This window comes from Physella acuta, unplaced genomic scaffold (assembly GCF_028476545.2).
Source record: "Physella acuta isolate Inbredline_101_S28 unplaced genomic scaffold, ASM2847654v3 ptg001381l, whole genome shotgun sequence".
Taxonomy (NCBI): domain Eukaryota; kingdom Metazoa; phylum Mollusca; class Gastropoda; family Physidae; genus Physella; species Physella acuta.
In genome coordinates, this window is record NW_026732896.1 from 13,188 (window position 1) to 40,511 (window position 27,324).

At 35.8% G+C, this 27,324-nt stretch overlaps 1 protein-coding gene across 1 annotated transcript; it reads right to left on the reverse strand.

Moving 5' to 3' along the window:
* Positions 1 to 9,031: 9,031 nt before the first annotated feature.
* LOC131927198 (uncharacterized) lies at positions 9,032 to 26,634 on the reverse strand. Its single transcript, XM_059282929.1, has 13 exons — positions 26,364 to 26,634; positions 24,171 to 24,287; positions 22,840 to 22,952; positions 20,695 to 20,842; positions 20,129 to 20,355; positions 17,998 to 18,190; positions 16,957 to 17,067; positions 15,848 to 16,019; positions 14,786 to 14,904; positions 12,364 to 12,526; positions 11,517 to 11,615; positions 10,753 to 10,852; positions 9,032 to 9,655 (listed from the first exon to the last, which is right to left on the reverse strand). The coding sequence occupies exons 2-13, from the start codon at positions 24,271 to 24,273 to the stop codon at positions 9,473 to 9,475; spliced, it is 1,731 nt and encodes a 576-aa protein (XP_059138912.1). The 5' UTR covers positions 24,274 to 24,287; positions 26,364 to 26,634; the 3' UTR covers positions 9,032 to 9,472.
* Between the last annotated feature and the right edge of the window lie 690 nt (positions 26,635 to 27,324).

Consider the following 27,324-nt stretch of genomic DNA (forward strand, 5'->3'; position numbering starts at 1 on the left):
AAGCGTACGTTAGTCCTGGTAGTAGAACCCAAAAAATTAAGATAGCTAAATAAAAACACGAAGCCCACAATTATTATTCAATATGTATTACATTATTTTAATTAGATTAATTAATTGCACTATAGGCTACATTGCATGCAATTTTAAAAGTATCAGTTACTTTAAAAATAATAATAAAAATATGGAACTATTTAAGATTTATCGCACGGTGTGGCCTAGCGGTAGAGAGCTAGACTGCTAACTGACTATGCCTCGAGTTCATATCTGGGTTCAAGCCAGTAGATAGTCCCTGGGTCCACCAGCTCTGATGGGTACCTAACTCACGTTAGAGGAAAGTAAAGGTGGCTGGGCCGAAGGCGTAGTGAGGGGGGGGGGGGGGAGTCGGGGGTGCGGACCGCACCGGGTGACACCATTTAAGGGGGTGACACCAAGGCAAAAAATAGCAAAATATATAGAGAAAAACTTGAGGGGGGTGCAAATCGAAAGTTTGAAGGGGGGGGGTGCAAATCGAAAATTTGAAAGTTTGTCCCCGGGAAGGGTCGCTATGCCTCTGGGGGGGGGGGGGGGTGACACCATTGAGTGCCGCACCGGGTGACACCCGACCTCGCTACGCCACTGGGCTGGGCATAGTGTTGGCAGCATTATCACTTCATATGCCGATGTCACAGAAACAGGTGAACTCTACTTCACTTCCCCCATAGAACTTTTCTTTACAAAGGGGAACTTTACTTTTTAAGTTCTATCACTTTATTGAATTTCGATCCATCAATTCAAAGTATTTTACTTCAAATTAAATTTTAATTTATATATGAAACAAATTGGAATATGTAGAACTATTTCGAATTAGTTGCTAAAAATATATTATATCACTTCATCTATTAGCTGAAGTGTGTTTGTTAAAGATGTATTCTTCTTGAGAATTAAATAATGAAAAATATGGACAACTTTTTACGACACAATCGTAAAATTTGTAATTGTAAATAGCAAATGTATTGGGTTTTTTTTTTATTTCTTTTAAAAAGGATTTATACTTCATAAGGAACAAGCAAGTTAAAACTATGTGAACAATTTCATATTTTGTTTTAATAAAACAGTAATATTAACCCTTATAATGAACTCCAAACATGAAAGTAAACACTCTTTATTTAGATGTTATAGTAAAAACATTTAGGATTCTTTGTGGAAGTTTTTACAATTACATCTAAAGAAGGAAACTTGTTTTATTTTCTTATCGTTAGTGTAATTAAAAGCTTGTTGTTATAAAGATTTGTTAAAATAAAAATGTTCACTTTTGATTAATATGAAGTTAAGAAAAGACAATACTAAGTCGACATTCAAGTATTAGTATTAGTCCCATATATATGCTTTACATTTCTCTAGTTCTTTATAAGTTCTAAACAATTATCTGTCCCACATTGGTTGTATATTATCTGGAAAGTGAAAAGAAATCGCTGCAATAGAAATGGCTCTATTTAAAGTAACACCATTTGACATTTAACTCACCCGCACACAAACAAACAGACAAACATCTGACCTTAGCAAATCTTAATCAAAATATAACATCTATTTTATTATATTTACTTTATCAATCGTACTATTGAATGCACACACGTCATTCATAAAAATGTTTTAACATATTGGCGTTTCTTTAAATAATTTTAATAATTTGCTAAATAAATTGGTACTCTCTAAGTGATTCAATCCAATCAAAGGCTTAGTTGAAAATAATATAGTGTAGTTGATTGATATAGCCAAAAGAAAACGTGTATGAAAAGGGAGATAATTCGCAAAAAGGTTAGACAACTTTTATAAAAACGGAGACAACGCTTAAAGAGAAGAGGAGGAGAGAAAACTTGTATAGAAGGGAGGCAACGTGTATAGAGGTGAGACAACTTTTATAGAGGTGAGACAACTTGTATAAAAAGAGAGACAACGGGTAAGGAGGGGAGACATCTTGTATAGAGGTGAGACTACTTGTATAAAAAGAGAGACAACGGGTAAGGAGGGGAGACATCTTGTATAGAGGTGAGACTACTTGTATAAAAGGGAGACAAAACATAACAAGGGGAGAGAAATGTACTCACAGAAGGACAACTGGTGACGTAATCAGTGCCGAACCAAAACACGTCCGGGTCAAGCAGCAGCTGCCTCATGCCGTTCACACAGGGGATGGGGTTGTTGTAGCATGACCCTTGACCTGTCAGAGGTCAAACATACATCACGTGATGTGTGTGCTTAAAGCAGAATTTATCATAATTGTTCTATTTTTGTTCTGATTCTTACTTTAAAAAGCTACTTTCAAAAGTTAGAAAGTGATAGATATATATTCCTTTAATAATTAAAATAAAAACTTTAATAATTAGAAAACCCAAGTACGAAAGCTAATTTTTATCACAGATGTAGGCCCTATATGCCTATGTTTTAAATAAGTATTTTTGTTTGTTCTGACGTTATTTTAAAGCACAGACCATTGTTTAATATTTATATTGTTAACATAAATGACAATCGAACCAATATTTTAAAAAAAAGAACATGATACCAATATTTACAATAACAGTTTCCACTTTTAAAAATATTTTCTCGAATATTTTCTGTTTTACATTTCTGTTTTAAACACAACATATGTAAGTTTTGCTTTCCGGTTGCATTATATAATTATAACTTTGTGTGGTTTTTGTATTGCTCAGGGATGAATAGTCAGCCCAATACAAGCGAAATTATTTTCCCTAACTCGAGTTAGGTACCCATTAAAACTGGGTGAACTCAGTGTATTCTTAGAACTCGATCCCAGTTTCTTTTTGTATTCTTTTTATTTTTTATTTTTAATTAGCTGAAATTCAATCAAAATCATTTTTAAAATGTTTAAGAAACTTTTTTTCTATTTAACTTGAGTCAATATCTGATAGTCAATTTTGCAGATAAAGTAGAGTTTATTTGTTTCTGTAAGATAACAAATACAAGACTCAACCATTCATTGTAACTTCATTATATGATGATCACTATGGCTTAGTCATAGGAAGAGTTTTTTTTTTAAGTTTTGTACCATTAAGATTGCTTTGTTTATTCTATTTTTTTGCTCAGTTTTTAGTACATTTCCTTTAGTTACAAAAACTGTGCCCGTTTTCGGAAATTCATTGTTTAAATGTACTTAGCAAAACTGCGACGTGTGTATCAAGACGCTACTGTTAACTTACGGTGTTTAGTCTGACCTTTAACGGGTGTTAAAAAACTATGAATGGCTAAATCACAAAACGTGATGGCCATTCGGTCTCGAGAAAATATGTTTTGTCACTGTTTATTTTTCACAGCCATGCAAATATAACTGTACAAATATATAACTTTTTTCAAACTTAAGAATATACTCGTATTTTGTATTTTATTTTATTTCAACGTATTTTGTTGAATTTAATTCAAATTAATTAAAGTCCAGTTGTGAATTTGCATTGTTATTAGACATAATTTAAATTAACCTGGTCCAAAATTTTATACCAAATTAATATTTGTATTTGTAAATTTGTTTTTATATATAAAATTGTGTTTTACTTATAAAAATAATCCTCTTTAGACCTAACGATCAATTGGGCAGATATTGTTTTACTAATGTACTTGCTATAAAATAGGTGTATTTAATGTTTGTAAATATAACTATTTTTTAAATGTAAAAATATGTTTTTTTTTTAAAACGTGCTAGTAAATAACAGGCCTATGAACTATATCTATATAATATATATCATTTAACCTGAGATGTGTCTGTTAAAGCCATTGTCTTTGAGTCACTATAAAAAGAGTACAAATACAAGAAAATCCCCGCATTAAACACATTCATACAAATGGCAATGAAAGAGAATTTACGATCGCTTAGTGTCGTTGAAATCAAATGGAATGTGAAGATTTTTTTATATATTAAAAATCTCATTATTAAAACTAACAGTAATAGAGTCTTAAAAGAGTTGTTTTTTTTTTTTTCTTGACAATTTATTTCAGTATTTAGTTTAATAATAAGACAAACTACATAAATAATGATTACTTGTTTTAATATATATATATATATATATATATATATATATATATATATATATATATATATATATATATATATATATACATATATATATATATACATATATATATATATATATATATATATATATATATATATATATATATATATATATATATATATATATGTATATATATATATATATATATATATATATATATATATATATATATATATATATATATATATATATATATATATTGGCAATGTAGAGCACACAGTTATGTGTTAATTTAGTTAAACTCACAAAATGACCCAACTTCAAAAAATAATATTACCTTCACCGAGTCGAATTGCCAGAAAAAACAGGAAGAATTTCGTCAAAAATAGTTGTGTTCGATGGACCGTCATTTTAGCAACAGTTACAACAAAAATCTTGTCTTTTATAATAAAATAACATGCACAATTTTTTTCTTTTAGTTTATTCACTGTAACTTAATCATATATTATTCATAGTTCATGTAGAGAATAGTTTAAAAGACATATGTAATATATCCGTTTAAGAAATAAAGTATTATTTATAACAGTTATTAATTTCTAATTTAAATGTTTTCTAAAACTAAATTGTATTGAAACACAGTTTAACTCCTAAGCAAGTCTGACTCTGTTGCGTTTGGGATTTTTTTCCCTAGTTAGGAATCTCGCGGTAATTGGTTGTATTTTAACGAGGTAGACCGTCTCATTTGTATTGCGAACGAAAACGGTTTTGCTTAGTCATAGTACACGGAAGGGTGGTAATTTGGCTGGATGAGCTGGGACTTCAAGGAATGTCGGTCGGGGTATGCTTTGTTAGCGGCCGTGGGGGGGGGGGGGGGACACTTGCACATACTAGATGCTTCAGGAAATATTTGTTTAAACTTTAGCATTGTTTCAAGTTTCGATGTTTGAGTTCGTTGATTCATTCATTCATACCCGTTTACGATAGCGTAGGTTTAACCTGAGGTTGAGGGGGGGGGGGGGGGTGGAAAGGTCATCCAGTTGATCACGGTTGCCAAGACAGTTTTGTAGTTTCGATCATTTGAGTTCGACCAATTAATGTATGATTACCCGTTGAAAGCAGTACTAGAGTACAAAGTGGCTATGCCAGAGCCATAAACTGAAGATCGATCGCTGCAAAATAGATGTGAAGTACTTTATATATATATATATATATATATATATATATATATATATATATATATATATATATATATATATATATATATATATATATATATATATATATATATATATATATATATATATATATATATATATATATATAAATATAAATATATATATATATATATATATATATATATATATATATATATATATATATATATATATTACCTCTCCTGTATTTATGTAGTAATAAAAATCAATGGCAGTGTTAAACTGTTAAATAACTTTCTCTGATCCGATTCCACAACCAACACAACACAAATTGTTAAACAACACCTACTCTCGTTCGTGTCAAATACAAGTGAGCGATCTCAAAAGATACGTATTGCTGCTAATACACACAAGTATTGATTAAGAATTATGGCAGAACATTTGAATTATTAATGATTTACTTGTTTCGGGGTATCTTAAAATATTTTTGTTTTTGTAAACAGGTTTAACAATTTTTTCAAGTGATTGGTCTCATGGTTGTACACAGTTAAGAAAACACTTTAGAAAAAAAAAACGTTAGCAATACACAAATAACAATGATTTGCGCTTTTAGATGCTTTACTTTTTTTTTTCCTTGCTTACTCTCAGTTAAAAACGAAAGTAGAAAGGATAATTTGGTTAAACTTTTGTTTTCTGTTTGCTCGACCTTGAAATGTCACGGTGGTTCTCAAAAAATATTCTGCTACCACAAGTAGGCCTAATGGGCCCATGAACCGGTCGTGTGCTGACTTTAGTCCAGGGTTCGATCGATCGAACCCCAGGGGTTTGTTTAGACCGTCTCAGGAGTTCAGCGGAGGATAAAACACACACCCGATTCATTCACGATCAGATTTTGTCAGTGAGGACGATAGAACTATTGAGAAGGGTTCAGTGAAGGCATATATGAAACTGGTTGGGTTCGATGCCTCCAAATAAGGTTAAGTACTGCTAGTCTAGCCCAGGTGTAAACTAAGGGTTGGGGCATTCAATCTAAATTTTTCAAAAGGTTGGAGAGGGGGGTTGAGATAAATTATCCCCGTTCTGAAATCATGAAGTGGTGTAAAAAAAATACGTAATTAGTAAAAATAATTACAAAAATGAAAAATGTAGACAGTAATTACAAAAGCGGTATGCTATTTAATTATGGTACGAAATTTGTAAGCTTTGTAATCCGAAATTGATAGTGACAATCGCCCCTGCTTGGCTGTAACATCTAATAAAGTGACAATAGTGTACAACAGTTTATTTCCATGAGTACTTATCAGTGGCGTAGCCAGGAATTAATCATGGGAGGGGTTAAAAATGTTTCCATACGTATATAATCCTATATATATATATATATATATATATATATATATATATATATATATATATATATATATATATATATATACATATATATATATATATATATATATATATATATATATATATATATATATATATATAGGGGTCGGGGTCCATGGGAGGGGTTATAACCCCCATAACCCCCCCCCCCCTGCCTACGCCACTAGTACGCATCCATACATTATTCAGCGAAGATTTAAGCAGCATATCATCATCATTTCCCTTAGTGTCCAGGGCACATATGGCAGATGGAGTAGAGTTCATCTGCTTCAGATTATATTGGCATATAGTGTGGCAAGTCCAGCCGCCTTTGTTGCCCTAACGATAGTTAGGTACCCATCAGGGCTGGGTGGAATCAGGGACATTCCACTGTTTTGAACCCGAATTCGAACTCGAGACTCTACCAGTACGCCACATCGTCCCATAAGCATCATATCATTGTCACATAAAGTTCAACAAAAAGGTATCCGAAATTTACCTTTTGAGACCTACTGTTAAGTAACGACATTAAAAACAAAGGTAAGTACGGACTTTAACCCCACCGTCACCAGCAGTTGTTTCACCTGTGTTTGTATAACCTGCGACAGGTGTTGACATACGGAGGAGGTAAAACGTACCTCAGCCGCCCCAACCCTCGCTGTCTTTCTTTGCTTTAGTACAAGGCGGATTGACATGACTGGGTTAAAACTACTTTAGTACAAGGCGGATTGACATGACTGGGTTGAAACTACTTTAGTACAAGGCGGATTGACATGACTGGGTTAAAACTACTTTAGTACAAGGCGGATTGACATGACTGGGTTAAAACTACTTTAGTACAAGGCGGATTGACATGACTGGGTTAAAACTACTTTAGTACAAGGCGGATTGACTCGACTGAGTTAAAACTACTTTAGTACAAGGCGGATTGACTCGACTGTTTTACCCCGTGGGTAAAAAACACTTTAGTACAAGGCGGATTAACTCGACTGCTTTAGCTCTTGGTCAAAACTACTTTAGTACAAGGCGGATTGACTCGACTGTTTTACCCCGTGGGTTAAAACTACTTTAGTACAAGGCGGATTGACTCGACTGTTTTAGCTATTGGGTTAAAACTACTTTAGTACCTAGTGGATTGACTCGACTGTTTTAGCTCTTGGGTTAAAACTACTTTAGTGCAAGGCGGATTGACTCGACTGTTTTACCCCGTGGGTCAAAACTACTTTAGTACAAGGCGGATTGATTCGACAGTTTTAGCTATTGGGTTAAAACTACTTTAGTACCTAGTGGATTGACTCGACTGCTTTACCCCGTGGGTCAAAACTACTGTAATGCCTGCTTGGGTCAAATCTACTTGTGTATAGCAGAGTTTCTTCCCGGCTTCTCTTCGGGAGGGCTTGGTCCCTTCACCCCCCCCCCCCCCCCAAACCCGTAGAAAGTCTAATAAATAAATAGATAAATAGATAATCGATAAATATTAGCTTTATTGTTGCTATCTTGCTGTATCTACAATTCACTTTTGGGTCCTAAATCGATATAGTTCACAGATTTTATTTCTAGTTTGTAAAAAAAAAGGAATACGAAACACTTTTTATTTTACTTCACTAACATAGCACTGAACAAAAGAAGAGAAAGACGCACACAAAAGAGAGCGGAATGGTAATGAAGAAATTCTCTGTCTAGCTAGGCTGGTTTCAATTAATTTTTTTAGCAGAACCGTTTCAATCATTTCGGGGAAACCCATTAATGCTGAGTCAGCTGTCAGAGGAGTTGTGTTTACTTAATGTGACGTCATAAGATGACCCCTTTGCACTGTTTACAAATTTCGGCACAGTTGAAGTTATTTGTCAGGTAAAGTAGAGCGAAGCTAGAAATAAATTTGATAGGATAGTGTGAAAAAGTTCACCATAAACAGTTATCAGTTATCCGGTGTTGATGTATCGGATGTTGATGAGTACTCAAATAGACTGGGTAAACTTGATTCTGATAATATGTTGAATATAAATGTACAGTAAAGATTCTTCTTCAGACACAGCAATCCATTGGGCAGAAGTAGAATTCATGTTTTCATTTTACCTCGGCATATGAAGGGATAAAGTGGTCAGCGCTATGCCCCGCCATTTATTTTCTTTAATGTGAGTCAGGTACCCATCATCGTTGGGTGGACTCAGTGTCGTACTTTGACTTGAACCCGGATGCGAACTCGAAACTTTCGGGTTAGCAGTCCAGCGCTCTACCGCTAGGCCACTCTGTCATCTTATATGTTGAATAGAGTGGGTTTTGGTTTTTACTTTAGACTATGTACGCTGAATGGCAATCGTTTTGTCTTTTGGTGATTTAAATGACAAGTTAAGATGCCAAACTTTGATGTTAATTCGTAAAATGTAAGCTTCAACACATAATTTATACAATGATGTCATGTTCTAATACCATGTTTTTGAAATTTCAAAACGTTAAAAATAGAATAAAATACAAAACAATTTTTTTAAAGTAATCAACAAGAAAGATCTCTAATCTATTAGTATTAAAAGATTTTATTCCAAAATATAAACAAATATTGAATTTTATATAAAGACTTACTTAGTTCAATACGTTTTTCGTGCTCTGTCTCCTATTGTCACGTAAAATGGCATAAACATTTCTATCCGTCACGCCTTGAAAATTAATTACATTTTATAACACGCAAAAAAAAAAAAAAATTCTTACACTAAACTATAATTTACATTAAGTTATAACACGCAGGATTAATGCACTGTTCGTCAAATAAAAAATGAATATTTATAATACATTATTTACGCCTTGATGTACAAGGTGATGTTTGTTAACATTTCTATAGATCTAAGAAGTTAAAAGACTTAAACATTGGAAATATATTGAATGATTTTCTCACTCTATATTAAACATTCTGTTGTCTGATAATGTTTTTCTAAACAACTTATTTTCGTTACAAATTTATCTCGTGTGAAGGAACAAGAGCACAACAGAGACACACAAGAACAGTTGGGTGTAGATGGGGGTCACGGGGGTCGCCGTGTTGGTCTGTTTGCTGCAGGGGGCGGGGCAGGGCTCGGCGTATCCTGGGACATCCGCACACACCTGGTCTTTGGGTCTGCTTTTGATTACCGAGTAGAGTCTCTGCAAAAATAAAAGCAAAGCTCATTTTAAAAAGTTTTTATTTAACTTTCTTCTTCGTTCTTTTGTCTGTAGTGCTTTTGTCTGTCGTCGTGGATCGAAACTGGCGAGCAGAATTTCGAGCACTTCAAACTGACCGATTTCTCTGAATCTTGGCACTTGGGACAAGACTCAATGATTATGCAATATGACATCAAATTTGACTTAATTTGAGGCTAGTATATTCGCTAAAAAGACAAGCCTAAGCTTTCTAATTTTTTTTAGCATATGGCCATGCTGTCGATGGTTTGTTTTTGGTGGCTTGTTTAGATAAATTAACCATGGCCCTAACCTAGACATCAATCTTTAAGCTGATTATATACATGACTTTCGCGCTAATTCTAATCACAACCTTAATCTTCAAAATTTTCCGTGATCTTACCACTAATCCTGGATGTTTAAGTTTGTGAAGGGAGTAATTATGAACCCAAATCAACATTTATATTGTTCAATGAGTGTGCTAGGAGAAATTGGAATCACCCCCAACCCATAGACTCACAAAATGACAGCTGTCCCACATTAAATTACAGCTATCTAAAAGAAAGCATACTACTCATTAGACCAGCGTTACTGTCGTTAGTATAGCGTTGGCAAAGGGAGAGAACCTTTCAAATATACCTCTAAAGAATATTTAGTTATCGAACTTTTTTTCCTTATTAACTCGATCTAGTTTCTTGCTCAACACCATCTTCAATGGTAGATTTCTATAATAAATTAAAATGGAAGCTGTTTCGGAGATAATGGGGAAATGTAAATGCCACTGGATGAGGCACATCCTAAGAATGAATCCAGGAGCTTAACAGGACGCCTCGAGAACAAAGGAAACAGGGAAGGTCAAGGGAGATGTGATGTGGAGGCGCACTGCAGAAAAACAACTGAAAAAGACAACACGATCTTGAAGAAAATTGCCAGAGACCGGCAAAAGTGGATAGAGCTTTCTGTGGTAGCCCCATGTGTTTTGGGCTCTAAAGAACAAAGATAATGATGAGATCTAGCTGTAACACTTGCTTTAAACAGAGATTGTGTTAGAAAGATTAAAGACTAATTGGACCATGTCTCACCATTCTAGAGAAACCGTCTCCTTCCGCCAGATACCACGTGACGCCAACAAGTTCTGTAAGGTTCCAGGCATTGAGGACAGGTGCCAGTTGAATTTGACACCTGAAATAAAAATACGTGTACACAAACATCTTCGGATATAATTAAAAGTTTTAGATCAGTTTTTTTATATTTACCCTTAGGATTTAACTACAAATGTTTATTATTACTTTTTTAAATTAAAAAGAAAAATTAAATGGAGAATAAAAACATCATCACATGTAATTTTTATGGTAATGTCGATAGTTTTATAAGCTGACTTGGCTTTAGTGATTAATTAAGACATTATTAATTTTGGCCACAAAGCCTCTTCATAATAAATAATGCTTAAGGTAATCATTAATTTTGATTCGTCAAGCTTACTTAAAGCGATTTAAAAAGGCAAGCTTGCCTCAACTGACTTTAAAAGTCAAGCTTAGCTCAAGTCATATTAAATAGTCTAGCTTACCTCAAGTGAAACTAAAAAGTCAAGTTTACCTCAAGTGATTTAAAAAGTCAAGTTTACATCAAGTCATATTAAAAAGTCAAGCTTACCTCAAGTGACTTAAAAAGTCAAGATTACCTCAAGTAATATTAAAAAGTCAAGCTAACCTCGTCATATTAAAAAGTCTAGCTTACCTCAACTGACTTAAAAAGTCAAGCTAATCTCAAGTAATATTAAAAAGTCAAGCTAACCTCAACTGACTTAAAAAGTCAACCTCAAGTTATATTAAAAAGTCAAGCTTACCTCAAAGTTCCATTAGGACAGAAGTCACTGAATGTCGTATTGTTTAGTGTAGGGACGGGTTGGCGGAACAGCATGTACAGGTAGGGTCTTGCTTGGTTGCTGTGGTTACCGTAGGAATAGAATGCGTTTCTTCAATTATAAGCCCTACACATTGTAACTACGATAGTTAATAGTCTATATTGATATATATGGTAATTACGACAAGTGTCTTTAGTAATAGTTTGTTGATAACAATAAGTATCTCTAGTAGTACATAATAACAATCATATTTTGTTAGACAAAGAAAAAAAAAGAAATGATCCCCTATGAACCCTATATGGACTCTATATGAACCCTATATGAGCCCTCTATGAACCCTATATGAACCCCAAACGTAGTGGGGAAGGGTGTGTTTATGTCCTAGGGTGGGGTTGTCGAGTGGTAATCACTGTATTGGTTCTGACCTTTATTAGTTTTTAAAATGTACTTAATATAATACTGAATAACAATGACTCGTTAAAACATTATAGTATCCTTTAATGTAGTGCTAAAGGTATATTAGTTTACATATATAACCATAATGCTAATATAACATGAGTCAAGTTCCTCTTTACACCTAGCGATCCATTGTGCAGATGAAGTAGAGTTAAAGTTTCTTGAACGTCGTTATATAAAGGTGTTGTGTTAACAGCACTATGCCCAGCTGCCTTTACTTTCCCCACTGTGTCAGGTACCCATCACAGCTGGGTGCTCAGGGACACTCTCGTCATGTCCGAACCGAGATCCGAACTCAAGACTCTCAGACTAGCAGACTGTCGCTCTACCACTCAACCACGCCGTTCCAAGCTACTATGATATGACAACTTACAAAAAGAAAGGATTCGAACCAAAGTACGCCGCCACCTCATCCCCGGTGCTGACGTCAGCGTTTTTGATGTTGGTGACGAGCCAGTGGGTGACGTAGCGAGGGTTGGTGGCGCTGGCGTTCTGGGCGGCGGCCACGTCCAGGACAAACAGGGTGTAGATGTGCTCTGGGGGTAAAGGTCATAATGGTGTGATAATGGACATATAGGTCATAATAGTGTCTGATAATGAACCATTAGAGTTGGGTAAAGGTCATAATAGTGTCTGATAATGGACCGTTTTAGGGGTAAAGGTCATAATAGTGTCTGATAATGGACCGTTTTAGGGGTAAAGGTCATAATAGTGTCTGATAATGGACCGTTAGAGTTGGGTAAAGGTCATAATAGTGTCTGATAATGGACCGTTTTAGGGGTAAAGGTCATAATAGTGTCTGATAATGGACCGTTTTAGGGGTAAAGGTCATAATAGTGTCTGATAATGGACCGTTAGAGTTGGGTAAAGGTCATAATAGTGTCTGATAATGGACCGTTTTAGGGGTAAAGGTCATAATAGTGTCTGATAATGGACCGTTTTAGGGGTAAAGGTCATAATAGTGTCTGATAATGGACCGTTAGAGTTGGGTAAAGGTCATAATAGTGTCTGATAATGGACCGTTTTAGGGGTAAAGGTCATAATAGTGTCTGATAATGGACCGTTTTAGGGGTAAAGGTCATAATAGTGTCTGATAATGGACCGTTAGAGTTGGGTAAAGGTCATAATAGTGTCTGATAATGGACCGTTTTAGGGGTAAAGGTCATAATAGTGTCTGATAATGGACCGTTTTAGGGGTAAAGGTCATAATAGTGTCTGATAATGGACCGTTAGAGTTGGGTAAAGGTCATAATAGTGTCTGATAATGGACCGTTTTAGGGGTAAAGGTCATAATAGTGTCTGATAATGGACCGTTTTAGGGGTAAAGGTCATAATAGTGTCTGATAATGGACCGTTAGAGTTGGGTAAAGGTCATAATAGTGTCTGATAATGGACCGTTTTAGGGGTAAAGGTCATAATAGTGTCTGATAATGGACCGTTTTAGGGGTAAAGGTCATAATAGTGTCTGATAATGGACCGTTAGAGTTGGGTAAAGGTCATAATAGTGTCTGATAATGGACCGTTTTAGGGGTAAAGGTCATAATAGTGTCTGATAATGGACCGTTTTAGGGGTAAAGGTCATAATAGTGTCTGATAATGAACCATTAGAGTTGGGTAAAGGTCATAATAGTGTCTGATAATGGACCGTTTTAGGGGTAAAGGTCATAATAGTGTCTGATAATGGACCGTTTTAGGGGTAAAGGTCATAATAGTGTCTGATAATGGACCGTTTTAGGGGTAAAGGTCATAATAGTGTCTGATAATGGACCGTTAGAGTTGGGTAATGGTCATAATAGTGTCTGATAATGGACCGTTTTAGGGGTAAAGGTCATAATAGTGTCTGATAATGGACCGTTAGAGTTGGGTAAAGGTCATAATAGTGTCTGATAATGGACCGTTTTAGGGGTAAAGGTCATAATAGTGTCTGATAATGGACCGTTAGAGTTGGGTAAAGGTCATAATATTGTCTGATAATGGACCGTTTTAGGGGTAAAGGTCATAATAGTGTCTGATAATGGACCGTTAGAGTTGGGTAAAGGTCATAATATTGTCTGATAATGGACCGTTTTAGGGGTAAAGGTCATAATAGTTTCTGATAATGGACTGTTACAGTACCGCTAAAATTGAATTTTCTTTAAAAAAAAAGAAGGTAAAATTAGGGGTGAATATTTCAGTCTAGGGTCAGATAATGCCACTAACACAAACACTTCTAATGCAAGAATAAATTATGCTTTAGTGCGTTGCATTTTACATAGTATCAAGTACTGCCACTTGAATCGTCTTTTTAAAAAATTGTGTTATGTTTGGATCGATTTTTTGCAAAACTGTTTCCGATGTTGCTGATTCATCATCATCTTTTTTTTGTAGGCGCCCAGGAGATGTTGTGACCTCGACAGTACCACGGGTATCAAATGACAGACCAGGACGGACCAGCGGGAAAACCCCACAGGTCAATATGACCTGGACAGGACGGACTGTTAATGGTGTGGGAAGATGACCGCGGTATGCAGCCCTAAGATGCCCGGTAAGTAAATTAGAGTTCATCTGTTTCAGTGACCTAAGCATTTGAAGGGATGGTGTGGTCAGTCCTATGCCGAGGTCATTGGTTTCCCTAATGTGAGTGAGGGGCACATCAGAGCTGGATGGTGTCGGGGAAGTTCTACACATTCGAACCCGTGATTCGAGCTCGAGACTTTATGGTTAGCAGTATTAAGCTCTACCCCCATGACCATCTAGTATTGATCATGTAGTTGATTGCTTTGTGTATGTATGTGTGTGTGTGTGTGTGTGTTTACCTGCAATCGATCCTTGTGCCATCAAGTTGAGAGAGGTCAACTTGACCCTTGGCTTAAGTCTCACCATGCCAGGTCTCTGAGTACGATCGCTGAACGGATCCACAGTGAACATCCCTCGGCTGTAAAGGCGAGTGCTTTAATTTCATTTAAAAAGTAAAACTCTCTAGTGTTTAATAAAGTACATTGAACTTGGCGACAAGTGAAGGCGAATTGCCCTGTTTCATTTACCCTTGGCGTATGGAGGAATAGTGTAGTCAGCACTATGCCCAGCTGCCTTTGTTTTCTCTAACGTGAGCTGGGTGGACTCCGTGACACTTTTCTGATGTGAACCCAGAGCTCAAACTCTACCATCCAACCACAGGGTTGTGAGTGCACGCATTTAATGAAAGATTTCTCTTGTTTTTAATAACTTAATTTATTATTCATTGACGTCCAACCTTTAAGTAATAGAGTAGCCTGTATTAAAAGAATCAACAGTATTCTACAACTCCTGATATTTAGGTGAGGAAACAACGCACACCATCTCTACATACAACGTACACCATCTATACATACAACGCACACCATCTCTACATACAACACTTACGTGAGTACACACAACATCTCTACATACAACACTTACGTGAGTGAGTACACACAACATCTCTACATACAACACTTATGTGAGTGAGTACACACAACATCTCTACATACAACACTTACGTGAGTGAGTACACACAACATCTCTACATACAACACTTACGTGAGTGAGTACACACAACATCTCTACATACAACACTTACGTGAGTGAGTACACACAACATCTCTACATACAACACTTATGTGAGTGAGTACACACAACATCTCTACATACAACACTTATGTGAGTGAGTACGCACACCATCTCTACATACAACACTTACGTGAGTGAGTACACACAACATCTCTACATACAACACTTACGTGAGTGAGTACACACAACATCTCTACATACAACACTTACGTGAGTGAGTACACACAACATCTCTACATACAACACTTACGTGAGTGAGTACACACAACATCTCTACATACAACACTTACGTGAGTGAGTAGATCTCACAACATGACTCCACCTGATAGTCCTCCGTCGAGTAGGTGACGTCGATGTTGGTGGTGAGGGTGGTGACGTAGGGTGTGGTTGAGGTTAACGACATGGTGGTGTTGTCGCTTAGTTTGGGGTAGTAGCCACTAGCCTTAAACACGTTGTGGAGAACTAAATGGTGGGTTAGATTAGAATAAATTTAATTCCTTAGCTTGGAGAGGTAGCTACTAGCCCCAAACACTAAAAAAAAATTTAAAAGGTGGATTAGATTAAAATAAACTTCATTCCTTAGCTTATGGAGGAAGCCACTATCCTTAAAAACTAAAAAAAAAACTAAAAGCTGGATTAGATTGGAATAAACTTAATTTCTTAGCTTAGTGAGCTAGCCACTATCCTTAAAAACTAAAAAAACAACTAAAAGCTGGATTAGATTGGAATAAACTTAATTTCTTAGCTTAGTGAGCTAGCCACTAGCCATAAAAACACGTTGTGGAGAACTAAAAGGTGGATTAGTTTCGAATGAGCTTAAAAAACACAGTCGTGGTAGTATTTCAAGATCCCTACATAAGAGATTTAGTCGATTCCTCCACCCTACCCAAAGTTTGCTATATTTTTTCGAAAGTTTTATATTTGTATACAGTGTTTCTTCCAGACTTTTTTCTCATGGGGGACGGGGGCTCTGCTTGTATATCTGTCTTCTACGCGGATAACTTTCAAAGATGTGTCTCAAATGACAATATCGTAGTCAAAGCCATCTGATCTAGAAGCACCACCATCTCGCTAGCGAAATACCAGATACTTAAGTGACATGCATCTTTAAGACTTGGTGAGTTAAGGGGGGGGGTAATTAAAATAGTTTTCGTACAATTAGTGATATGCTTTGATTCCATCATCAGATATTTTAAAACTTGCTTCATAATGAGGAAAAACTACCATTAATAATCTGTATAGCTTTACCAAAGTATTCAAATTCCTAGAAACTTTTTAATTCATCGAGAAGTTTACCTAGCAACTGGAAGATTAATTATTTTACCTAGTTGGAGAGAGATCTAATTCTCCAGCTTTGTTTATTTAGCAATTGGAATATCGAATGTATCAACCAATTTACCTGGCAACTGTGAGATCAAATGAGGACAGTTGTTGACCAAGATCATGTTCTTCTGGGCCTCGATAGCCACGGGGTCGGCAGGGAAAGACATGATGTTCATGTGGCTGGGACCTGGAATTTCACACGTCAGACTCATTACAATCAGTGTAAATGTGAGTTACTAGGAATTTTATGTTTTCAGCTGTCGCAGGCCAACTAGAAGACATAATTGTTAAATATAAATATGGAACCAATATAAATAATTCTAGATTATCATATTTTGATGTGTGCTTTTTTTTTTTTGCCTCTGTTGAATTACTTCTTTTGCTGTCAAAATATTTTTTCATACAGTAAAATACAATTTCACGAGCCGTTCATTAATGTAAGACAGTTGACGAGGTGTGAAGGATAGGTAGTGTCAGCACAACTACGATGATGTGCCTCAAAAATGTTTTTTAAATAGATACAACGCCTGATCCCAAAGCTCCATTTATGGAATGATCTTCAACGTAGCTGTTAATCATATTGGCGTTAATCTTTATTAGACAGTGACGTATATATTGGGCAATGCAACTACGGTTCTCTCGCGGCGGAAATATGTCCTATTTTTAGTAGCAGTTTGGATAATCCATCAAGCTCAAACCAGGTCAGAAGTAAAAGGGACAGCATCCAATCTAGGAGAGAAAACTCCAAAATCAAACAACTGCTTCCTTGTAGTTTGTTCTTAGATGGACGAAGGCTATAGAAGTAAATCCAGAAAGAAAAGCAGGCTCAAATCAGAGTCAATTGCCTATTTATTATATTGCACATAACAGGTTGAAACGCAATACTTTAATGTGTCGGAGTAAATCCCGTCCAACATCACAATTAAGAAGGAAACCAAAGTAGACATTCTTGTTTCCTAAAGGAAAAAAGGTTAGTGCATACCAACACGACCACAAAGCTGAAAAAAAAGGTGAACTCTACTTCAACTGGACATTCATATATCTCAAAGTTAAAGCACTGCTGTCACCGTGTGACTCTACTTCATCTAGATGGTCTTATCTCAGAAAGAGGACTCACTTGTAACAAGACTGGAACTAAAATTACTGAGAAAACTGGACACCATCACCATCCGATTATTTGCGATGCGGTGATCTCTCAGCCAGGTGGACACCTGAGTTTGGTTTAGTGGTTGGGTTTGTTCAAACACCAGGATCAGGTAGGGATTTTTTCTCAAGAATGGATTCTTCGGTCCCATATAGGGAGCTATTGGCTAGTTGGATGCAGAAGAACAAATGTATTATATCAATGAACATTCTAATATTAAAATAAATTTTAAAAATAATACTATTAGTCGAGAAAAAAAATATAATGAGATAATTTTTTTATCATAATAAATTAATTGAAACTTGAAATTTAAAAACAAAAACGGAGCAAAATTTGATAAAAAAAGAGTCTGGTGAGATGTTGAGACGCGTATCCGAGTGAGGAAAAGCTAGCGAGAAACAAGCCAAGAATACTGCCAGAGACCGTTAGAAATGGACGTCTATGACGACCCCGTGTATTATGAGCACCGACGGGAAAAGATGAGTTTAGAGGGTTTTTTTTTTCAAGACGAAATGAAAAAAAAATAACTAAAATATAAAATGTTTACTTTTACCAGCGCAAACCCCCTCCACGAAAATTGCAAGTTCACCCCCCCTCCCCACTTTAGGAGAAAAATGTCTGGAAAAAAAGGAATTTGTTGGACAGATATCCACAATAGTAGTTGTACTGGGGCCTTGTGACTAGTCAGTTAAAAATCTTCATAATAGCCACAGGGTCAGTTTCTCACACGTAATATGTTGTTGTATTGGGAACTAATCACGTGTATCTTTATAATCTACAGCTTATGGTGTTACACAAACTACATTAAACGACTTTTAACATATCTTTAAAAAACTGAAATTGTGTAATTTAATTGAATAAAAAAAAGACCACCAAGTATAAGAAACAGAAACATTCAGGGTCCAAAGGAGTGACACCAAAACGAAATTAGCCAATTTTAATGAGCAACATGTTTATTAGTTAATATATTAACTTATTAAAGTAATATCAGAACAGGGTGAAATCTTGAGGGATGAGGGTGTCACCTAATCACATTTAGTTTTGGTGCCCCATATACAAAAACTGGTAACAGCTTGCAATGCATAAAAATGGACTGGATATTAATTCTATGATGAGCTATTCAGGGAGGTCGACTATACATGATCTCACTAATCTTAGAGGAGGAAAAAATGTTTCAATTTGCTACGTTAGGATTCGGTGGGTTAAAGTCATATGACTTAGCATACATTTTAAAAGTTTTTTGTTAAAAATAAAAGTGTTGTTTAGCGTTATAAAACAGTTATTTAGCGTTATAAAATTGTCTATTAATGTACTTAGTTTTTTAACTTATTTAATTATCAGTCTTGATTTTGGTGACCAGGTGGAACGATATAAGAAGGGGCTTTCAAAAAAGCGAAACACCATTTGACAAATCACTCTTTGCTGTAATGGAACAAACAAATTGCCATTTTAACACTCTTTACAAGTATTTCCTCGTCTACTTACAACACAACTACTCACCATCTACTTACAACACAGCTACTCATCGCTTACTTACAACACAGCTACTCACCGTCTACTTACAACACAGCTACTCACCGTCTACTTACAACACAGTTGCTCATCTTCTACTTACAACACAGCTACAACACAGCTACAACACAGCTAATCACCGACTACTCACAACACAGCTACTCACCGTCTACTTACAACACAGCTACCCATCGTCTACTTAAAATATAGCTATTCATCGTCTACTTACAACACAGCTGCTCATCTTCTACTTACAACACATCTTCTCATCTTCTACTTACAACACAGCTCCACATCTTCTACTTACAACACATCTGCTCATCTTCTACTTACAACACATCTGCTCATCTTCTACTTACAACACAGCTCCCCATCTTCTACTTACAACACATCTGCTCATCTTCTACTTACAACACATCTGCTCATCTTCTACTTACAACACAGCTCCCCATCTTCTACTTACAACACATCTGCTCATCTTCTACTTACAACACAACTGCTTAACGTCCCGTTCACACAGTTGATGTACACAGATGCAACACAGCTGCTCATCTTCTACTACTTACAACACAACTGCTTGTCTTCTACTTACAACACAACTGCTTAACGTCCCGTTCACACAGTTGATGTACATGGCGTGCAGAAACAGGTACCCAGCGTCCCAGACAACGACGGTGCTATGGTTACTAGTCTTCTCCCACGTGACCTCAGGCCGGAAGTTGACGGACCAGCCGCTGACGCGTGTCGGGACAAGTGGGTCCACCTGGAAGTTGTCTAGACGGTCAACCGTGAAGTCATGACCACATGCGTACACGGATCCTTCGAACAGATCAGAAAATATTCGTCGTTATTCGAATATTGGACAAATCGTGATATTTTATTGTAGAGAAGCGATCGTTTTTGCTAGGGAAAAAGGGGGGTGGGGGGCAAGGAGGGGGGGGTGACAGAGTGTGGTCCACTGTCCACTCAAGAAAATACATACTTTAAATTATGAAAAAGAAAGTCTCGAGCTTTTTCGGTGTATGACATGCTCTGTTCCCTTTTTTAAGGCAGTTGGACAAACTCGTAGCCATTTATAAACTAAGTCTTCAACTTAACAGTTACTTGATCTGCACTATTGCAAGCTACCTGAATGTATACTCTACTGCCTTTACTTACCGTTGGGGGCGTTGAATGTGACGTTGGCTAGCTTGACCTTCTGAAACCTGCCGGCCAAGCTAGAGTCCGTGTCATTCAGGCCGTAGATTCGTGCTGCCAGTGATAGTCTTGTGGGGTCCGGGTTGGAACAGACTAAATCTGGGGTACCCTGTAAATAATAGTTTATGACTAAATCTGGGGTACCCTGTAAATAATAGTTTATGTCTAAATCTGGGATACCCTGTAAATAATAGTTTATGTCTAAATCTGGGATACCCTGTAAATAATAGTTTATGTCTAAATCTGGGGTACCCTGTAAATAATAGTTTATGTCTAAATCTGGGATACCCTGTAAATAATAGTTTATGTCTAAATCTGGGGTACCCTGTAAATAATAGTTTATGTCTAAATCTGGGATACCCTGTAAATAATAGTTTATGTCTAAATCTGGGGTACCCTGTAAATAATAGTTTATGTCTAAATCTGGGATACCCTGTAAATAATAGTTTATGTCTAAATCTGGGATACCCTGTAAATAATAGTTTATGTCTAAATCTGGGGTACCCTGTAAATAATAGTTTATGTCTAAATCTGGGGTACCCTGTAAATAATAGTTTATGTCTAAATCTGGGGTACCCTGTAAATAATAGTTTATGACTAAATTTGTGGTACCCCGTCAAATAAAAGTGTGTCTAAATCTGGGTAACCTGTCAAATAAAAGTTTGTCTAAATCTGGGTAACCTGTCAAATAAATGTTTGTCTAAATCTGGGTAACCTGTCAAATAAAAGTTTGTCTAAATCTGGGTAACCTGTCAAATAAATGTTTTTGTCTAAATCTGGGTAACATGTCAAATAAAAGTTTGTCTAAATCTGGGTAACCTGTCAAATAAAAGTTTGTCTAAATCTGGGTAACCTGTCAAATAAATGTTTGTCTAAATCTGGGTAACCTGTCAAATAAAAGTTTGTCTAAATCTGGGTAACCTGTCAAATAAATGTTTTTGTCTAAATCTGGGTAACATGTCAAATAAAAGTTTGTCTAAATCTGGGTAACCTGTCAAATAAAAGTTTGTCTAAATCTGGGTAACCTGTCAAATAAATGTTTTTGTCTAAATCTGGGTAACCTGTCAAATAAAAGTTTGTCTAAATCTGGGTAACCTGTCAAATAAATGTTTTTATCTAAATCTGGGTAACCTGTCAAATAAAAGTTTGTCTAAATCTTGGTAACCTGTCAAATAAATGTTTTTGTCTAAATCTGGGTAACATGTCAAATAAAAGTTTGTCTAAATCTGGGTAACCTGTCAAATAAAAGTTTGTCTAAATCAAGGTAACCTGTCAAATAAAAGTTTGTCTAAATCTGGGTAACCTGTCAAATAAAAGTTTGTCTAAATCTGGGAAACCTGTCAAATAAAAGTTTATGTCTAAATCTGAGGTACCCTGTCAAAAAATAGTTTATTCCTGAATCTGGGGTACTCTATTAAATAACAGTTTATGTCTAAATCTGGGGTACCCTGTTAAATAAAAGTCTATGCCTAAATCTGGGGTAACTGTCAAATAAAAGTTAATGTCTAAATTTTGGGGTAACCTGTCAAATAATAGTTTATGTCTAAATTTGAGGTACTCTGTTAAAGAGGTCCTGTAGGACAACTGTGTGGTGGGGTTTGAGAGTTGACACACGCTAAATCAGTGGGAACCCTGTCGAATCGTTTCAGTAGGACTACTTTAAACTCGACACACCGTTGGGAAAGTCCATAAATAATTTTATCCTCAACTTTACTTCCACCCTCTCTGTTATCACAAAATTTAGACCCCCCCCTCCCAACTCTAAAATTATAAACATTCTAACAAAAATCAACATATTTTTTTTAATTTTGCGAAAATAGAGCTGGATTTAACAAATTAAGTTGGCATTGATCTTGCTTTAATTGTAAAAACAAATTGTTAAAAATAATATAAAACCCAGATTAATTTTCATAAAAATTTTGACCAATTTACTATTCTTACTGCATTGTGATTTGTTCTTAGACAATTCCTAATCATTGTTTTAAGGTTAATATGAAACTTGCATTAGTGTAATCACCAAATAATTTTACAGTAATCTTTAAAAAAGTATACTTTAAAATATTTCTAACCGTTGCGAAATTTAAAAATAAAACAAAAATAATTTACTGGAGGACAGGAAGTGACGTAGCTGTTTCCAAACCAAAAGGCATTTTTGTCCAGCACCATGTTGGTCATCTGAAGAACGCAGGAAGTTTGATTCTGGTAACATGGAGTCTGGCCTGATAAGGGGGACATTTGAGTGGAGATTTTTTTTTCTGACATAAGCCTATAACTTAGGTCAAACACGTCATGTGTTGTAGTTGTTGTTGTTGTTTCTGCTGTTGCTGCTGTTGTTGTTGTCGTTGTTGTTGTTGTTGTTGTTGTTGTAATGGTTGTTATTGTAATTGTTGGTGTTGTTGTTGTTGTAATTGTTGTTGTTGTTGTTGTAATTGTTGTTGTTGTAATTGTTGTTGTTGTTGTAATGGTTGTTGTTGTTGTTGTAATGGTTGTAGTTGTTGTTGTAATGGTTGTTGTTGTTGTTGTAATTGTTGTTGTTGTTGTTATTGTTGTAATTCTTGTTGTTGTTGTTGTTGTAATGGTTGCTGTTGTTGTTGTTGTTGTAATGGTTATTGTTGTTGTTGTTGTAATGGTTGTTGTTGTTGTTTTGTTGCTGTTGTTGTAATGGTTGTTGTTGTTGTTGTAATGGTTGTTGTAATGGTTGTTGTTGTTGTAATGGTTGTTGTTGTTTTGTTGCTGTTGTTGTAATGGTTGTTGTTGTTTTGTTGCTGTTGTTGTAATGGTGGTTGTTCTTGTTGTTGTAATGGTTGTTGTTTAAAGTCCGTTTTCAATCTTGAGATTATATCACAGACTGTATTTTAAAGAGTTTTTTGTTGTTGTTTTTTTTTGTTCTTTTTTATATCTCATATAATAGGGCTTTCGCTTATTGTGTTTCACCGTTTGAATTTTATTTACGTTTTGTGTTAGTTGTATGTTTTTTTGTTTAAAAGTGATAAAATGTGTTGGATTCGTAACTTTATACACGTTGTGCGTGACGCTTCAGTGGGGATTCTTTGATCAATCTTATTTGACTATCTTGACTTCAATGAGTCCACCCAATTGTGGAGGTTACCTAATTGACTTTAGGGTAAGTAAAGGCGGCTGGACATAGTGCTGAACGCATTATTCCCTTATATGCCGAGGTTTATGCAACAGATGGACTCTATTTCATCTGCCCCATGTGTCTTGGGCATGCACGAGGAACGATGTTGATGATCATGATAACAAATGATAATAATGATGATGGTGGTGGTGATGATGATGATGATGATGATGATGATGATGATGATGATGATGATGATGATGATGATGATGATTGATGATTGATGATTAATAATGGTGATTGATGATTATGATTATGATGATGATCAGAATGATGATGAGGATGATAGAATTAATACTTTGGCAGACGGCGACCATTATCAACATCAACAACAAGCGGTGAGTAATGGAGAATATCAATCCGTTTAAATGAAGATTTTTTTGAGTAGATATCCGCTGCATTTTTGGTGGCAATTCTGAAAGTACAATTAGAAACTCACAAGTGGTTTACTGCATATATATATATATATATATATATATATATATATATATATATATATATATATATATATATATATATATATATATATATCCTATAGCATGCACCGGGTTTGGTGGTGTATCATTATGTTATAAGGGAAGTAAAGGCGGCGGGGCTTAGTGTTGAACACACTATCCCTTCTTGTGGCGCGGTCGCAGAAACAGGTGAACTCTACTTCTGTAGCCCCATGGGGAGTCCGGTTCGAAAAGGGAACATTACGTTATAGTCTATTATGTTGTTTTTATGTGAGATTGTGGTTTAAAGCAATGTTGTGTAACCAGTGGCGTCACTGGGTTGGGTGTCACCACACCCCCTCCAACTACTTTGATTTTTTTATTTGGTATCACCCCCTCTCTACTTGCTATTTTTTACAGGATAAAACGTTGTATCGACAGTAAACTCTACGATTTTTTTATCGTGCTGTCACCCCCCTAAATAGTGTCACCCGATTCGGAAAGCACCCCCCCCCCTACTCATCCCCTTGTCAGGTCACTGTGTATTTTCTTTACGCCTTTTTTTTCGACACATTTGCCATTTAGAGTAGTTAAACGAAGACGTTTCTTTATTATCGATTTTCGATTTCGACGTGACTGCAATGATAAAAAACAAATTTGAACGTCGACTTACGATTTAAAAAACTTGTTTTTGATGAAGCACAGGCCCTTTCAATAGAGTCGCAGCACTTGTTAACCCCCCCCCCCCCCCCCCTCCCCAAAGTAATCCTCCCTCCCCGCCCCAACAACCCCCGCTACTGTGTTTGACGTAACCCACACCTCTCTAGCCTTCATTCGCGTTCACTGATCCACATTTCAAAGATAAAATATTTATGCCGCACTATTTAAACACTTATATTTTATACTCCATGAAAGAAATGCTATACGAAGACCCACTTGTCTGCAATGCCCTGTTTGCAGAGTTATTTTTCCCTTACATCCGTTGAGATCAACCAATGGTGATCTACCTTACATCCGTTGAGATCAAGGTATGGTGATCTACTATTTTACTGCAATACGCGCGCCTATAACGTGACGAGGCGAAATGTTAGGAGCCTATCTAGTCCTAACGTTAATGTGTGTTAGGGATATTTCTGTGACACGGTTAGACATTTTAATGCCTTGGATTATAAGAGCACCTAAAAACTTGAGTTTTCAGATAGTGAAGCGCCGATTGCCAGGTTTTTAGTGTAGTGAAGCGTCCAGTGCATTAAAAGGCGACACACACATTCACACACAGATAAAAATGTATTCACACACACACACATACACATACACACACACATATATATATATATATATATATATATATATATATATATATATATATATATATATAATATATAATATTATATATATATATATATAGGCTATATATATTATATGCCTATATACAGACCTATTTGTATATGTGTATTTATATTTGTATATGTGTATTTATGTGTGTATCTATGTGTGTGTGTATGTATGTGTGTATGTATGTGTGTGAGCGTGTGTGCGAAACAGAATTTTAGCCGTAATTTCGCGCTTTAATTAAAAGATTTTTTTCTTTACTGTAAATAACCCCAGTCAATTTATTCTAGCCTACATATTATAGTAAACAAAGCTCGGTAAACATTTTAGACAGAAATAATTAGGTGGGGTGGAAGGAGAATAGGGGGGGGGTGAAGTAAAAATCTTTTTAAAAGCATGATATAATTTATGGATTTTTATAAGGGTCAGTATAGTATAAGCATAGGCTATATTATTTTTACCGGAATAAATTTGTTAATTTTCCTTTCTAACAGTTTAGATCTATTCATTCTATCTTCATCGATGTATTATATTCTGAAGTGAACCCTGCACTTAATCTATAATTTCAATCGTATTAATTATAATCATTGGCGTTTTTAAAAAGCAAGCAGTAGCATTATCATCCCTAGTTTTTAAATCTATTATATTGTATACGTTAATACGCGCATTTTAATATTCATATACGTACTAGAATCTAACTTCAAACACTAAAAACTGAGACTTACCAGTTTACTTGTCCAAAATCAAATCAGCAGCAACGTACATAATTCCACCTGTCCACGGAGCTGTATAAAATCTCTTTAATTGATGTGAATCTGATAAATTCTGTCACACGTGTGGTTTCTGCTCGTTAATTCTTTGGCCTCGCTTTTTACGTTTATTTTTACCTCCAAAGAAAAAAAAATGGGGTTGTTTATGTTAGCCAGTAAGGCTGCACTTAGTGGTTTAGGTCACGGTTCAGTGATCCTCTAAGCAGAACAAAATGTCTTTCAATCTCGTATTTCGTCTCTTTTCCTTTCTTACTTTTTAAAAAAGTTTCTTTCATTAAGTGTTTATGTAACTTTTTATTTTTTTTAATTTTTGATAGTGGCAAAGAGTCGTGTTCTATAATGCCGGGGTCTAAGAGGGAATAACAAGTGCATTGAGTCTAGGCTACCTTTAATGCTTTAGCTGTATAGAGCTTAGAACGCCACCCAAAATTGTATAGGTGGTTGGCCAATGTAGGGGCCCAACAGGTCTTTACCTCCTGAACGAAATAGCACGGTATTAAGAAAAAGAAAGATAAACTATCAGTGGCGTAGCAATCCATTCCGGCGCCCGGGGCGAACTTTCAATTTTGCGCCCCCTTCCTATTTATATACAGCTATTCATATTGTAAAAAAGCGCACCCCCCCCCTGCTCCAGTTGGAAAGGTTGGTGGCGCTTTTTAACAGTTACTATCTCGTATAAAGTATAAAATTTGGTGCCACATAATTGATGAAGAAAACAGTTTTTAATCAGTGTGTAAAGCCAAGTAACCGTTTATGTTCTTTACTCTGACTATGTATAATTCAATACTTCAGCTTAAAATTAACTTTTAATTTATTTTTCTATTCCTTTTAGCGCCCCCTTATGGTCGGCGCCTGGGGCGGTCACCCCACCCATCCTCCCCTAGCGACGCCACTGCGATCTATCATGTTTATTTTT

Excerpts from the sequence above, each read along its gene's own strand:
- LOC131927198 (XM_059282929.1), bottom strand. The coding sequence starts at position 24,273 with ATGCAGCGGATATCTACTCAAAAAAATCTTCATTTAAACGGATTGATA. Across the intron at positions 16,020-16,956 it reads TTTGATCTCACAGTTGCCAG|TTCTCCACAACGTGTTTAAG; the intron begins GTAAATTGGTTG and ends CCCACCATTTAG. Across the intron at positions 9,656-10,752 it reads GAGACGGTTTCTCTAGAATG|AGACTCTACTCGGTAATCAA; the intron begins GTGAGACATGGT and ends TTATTTTTGCAG.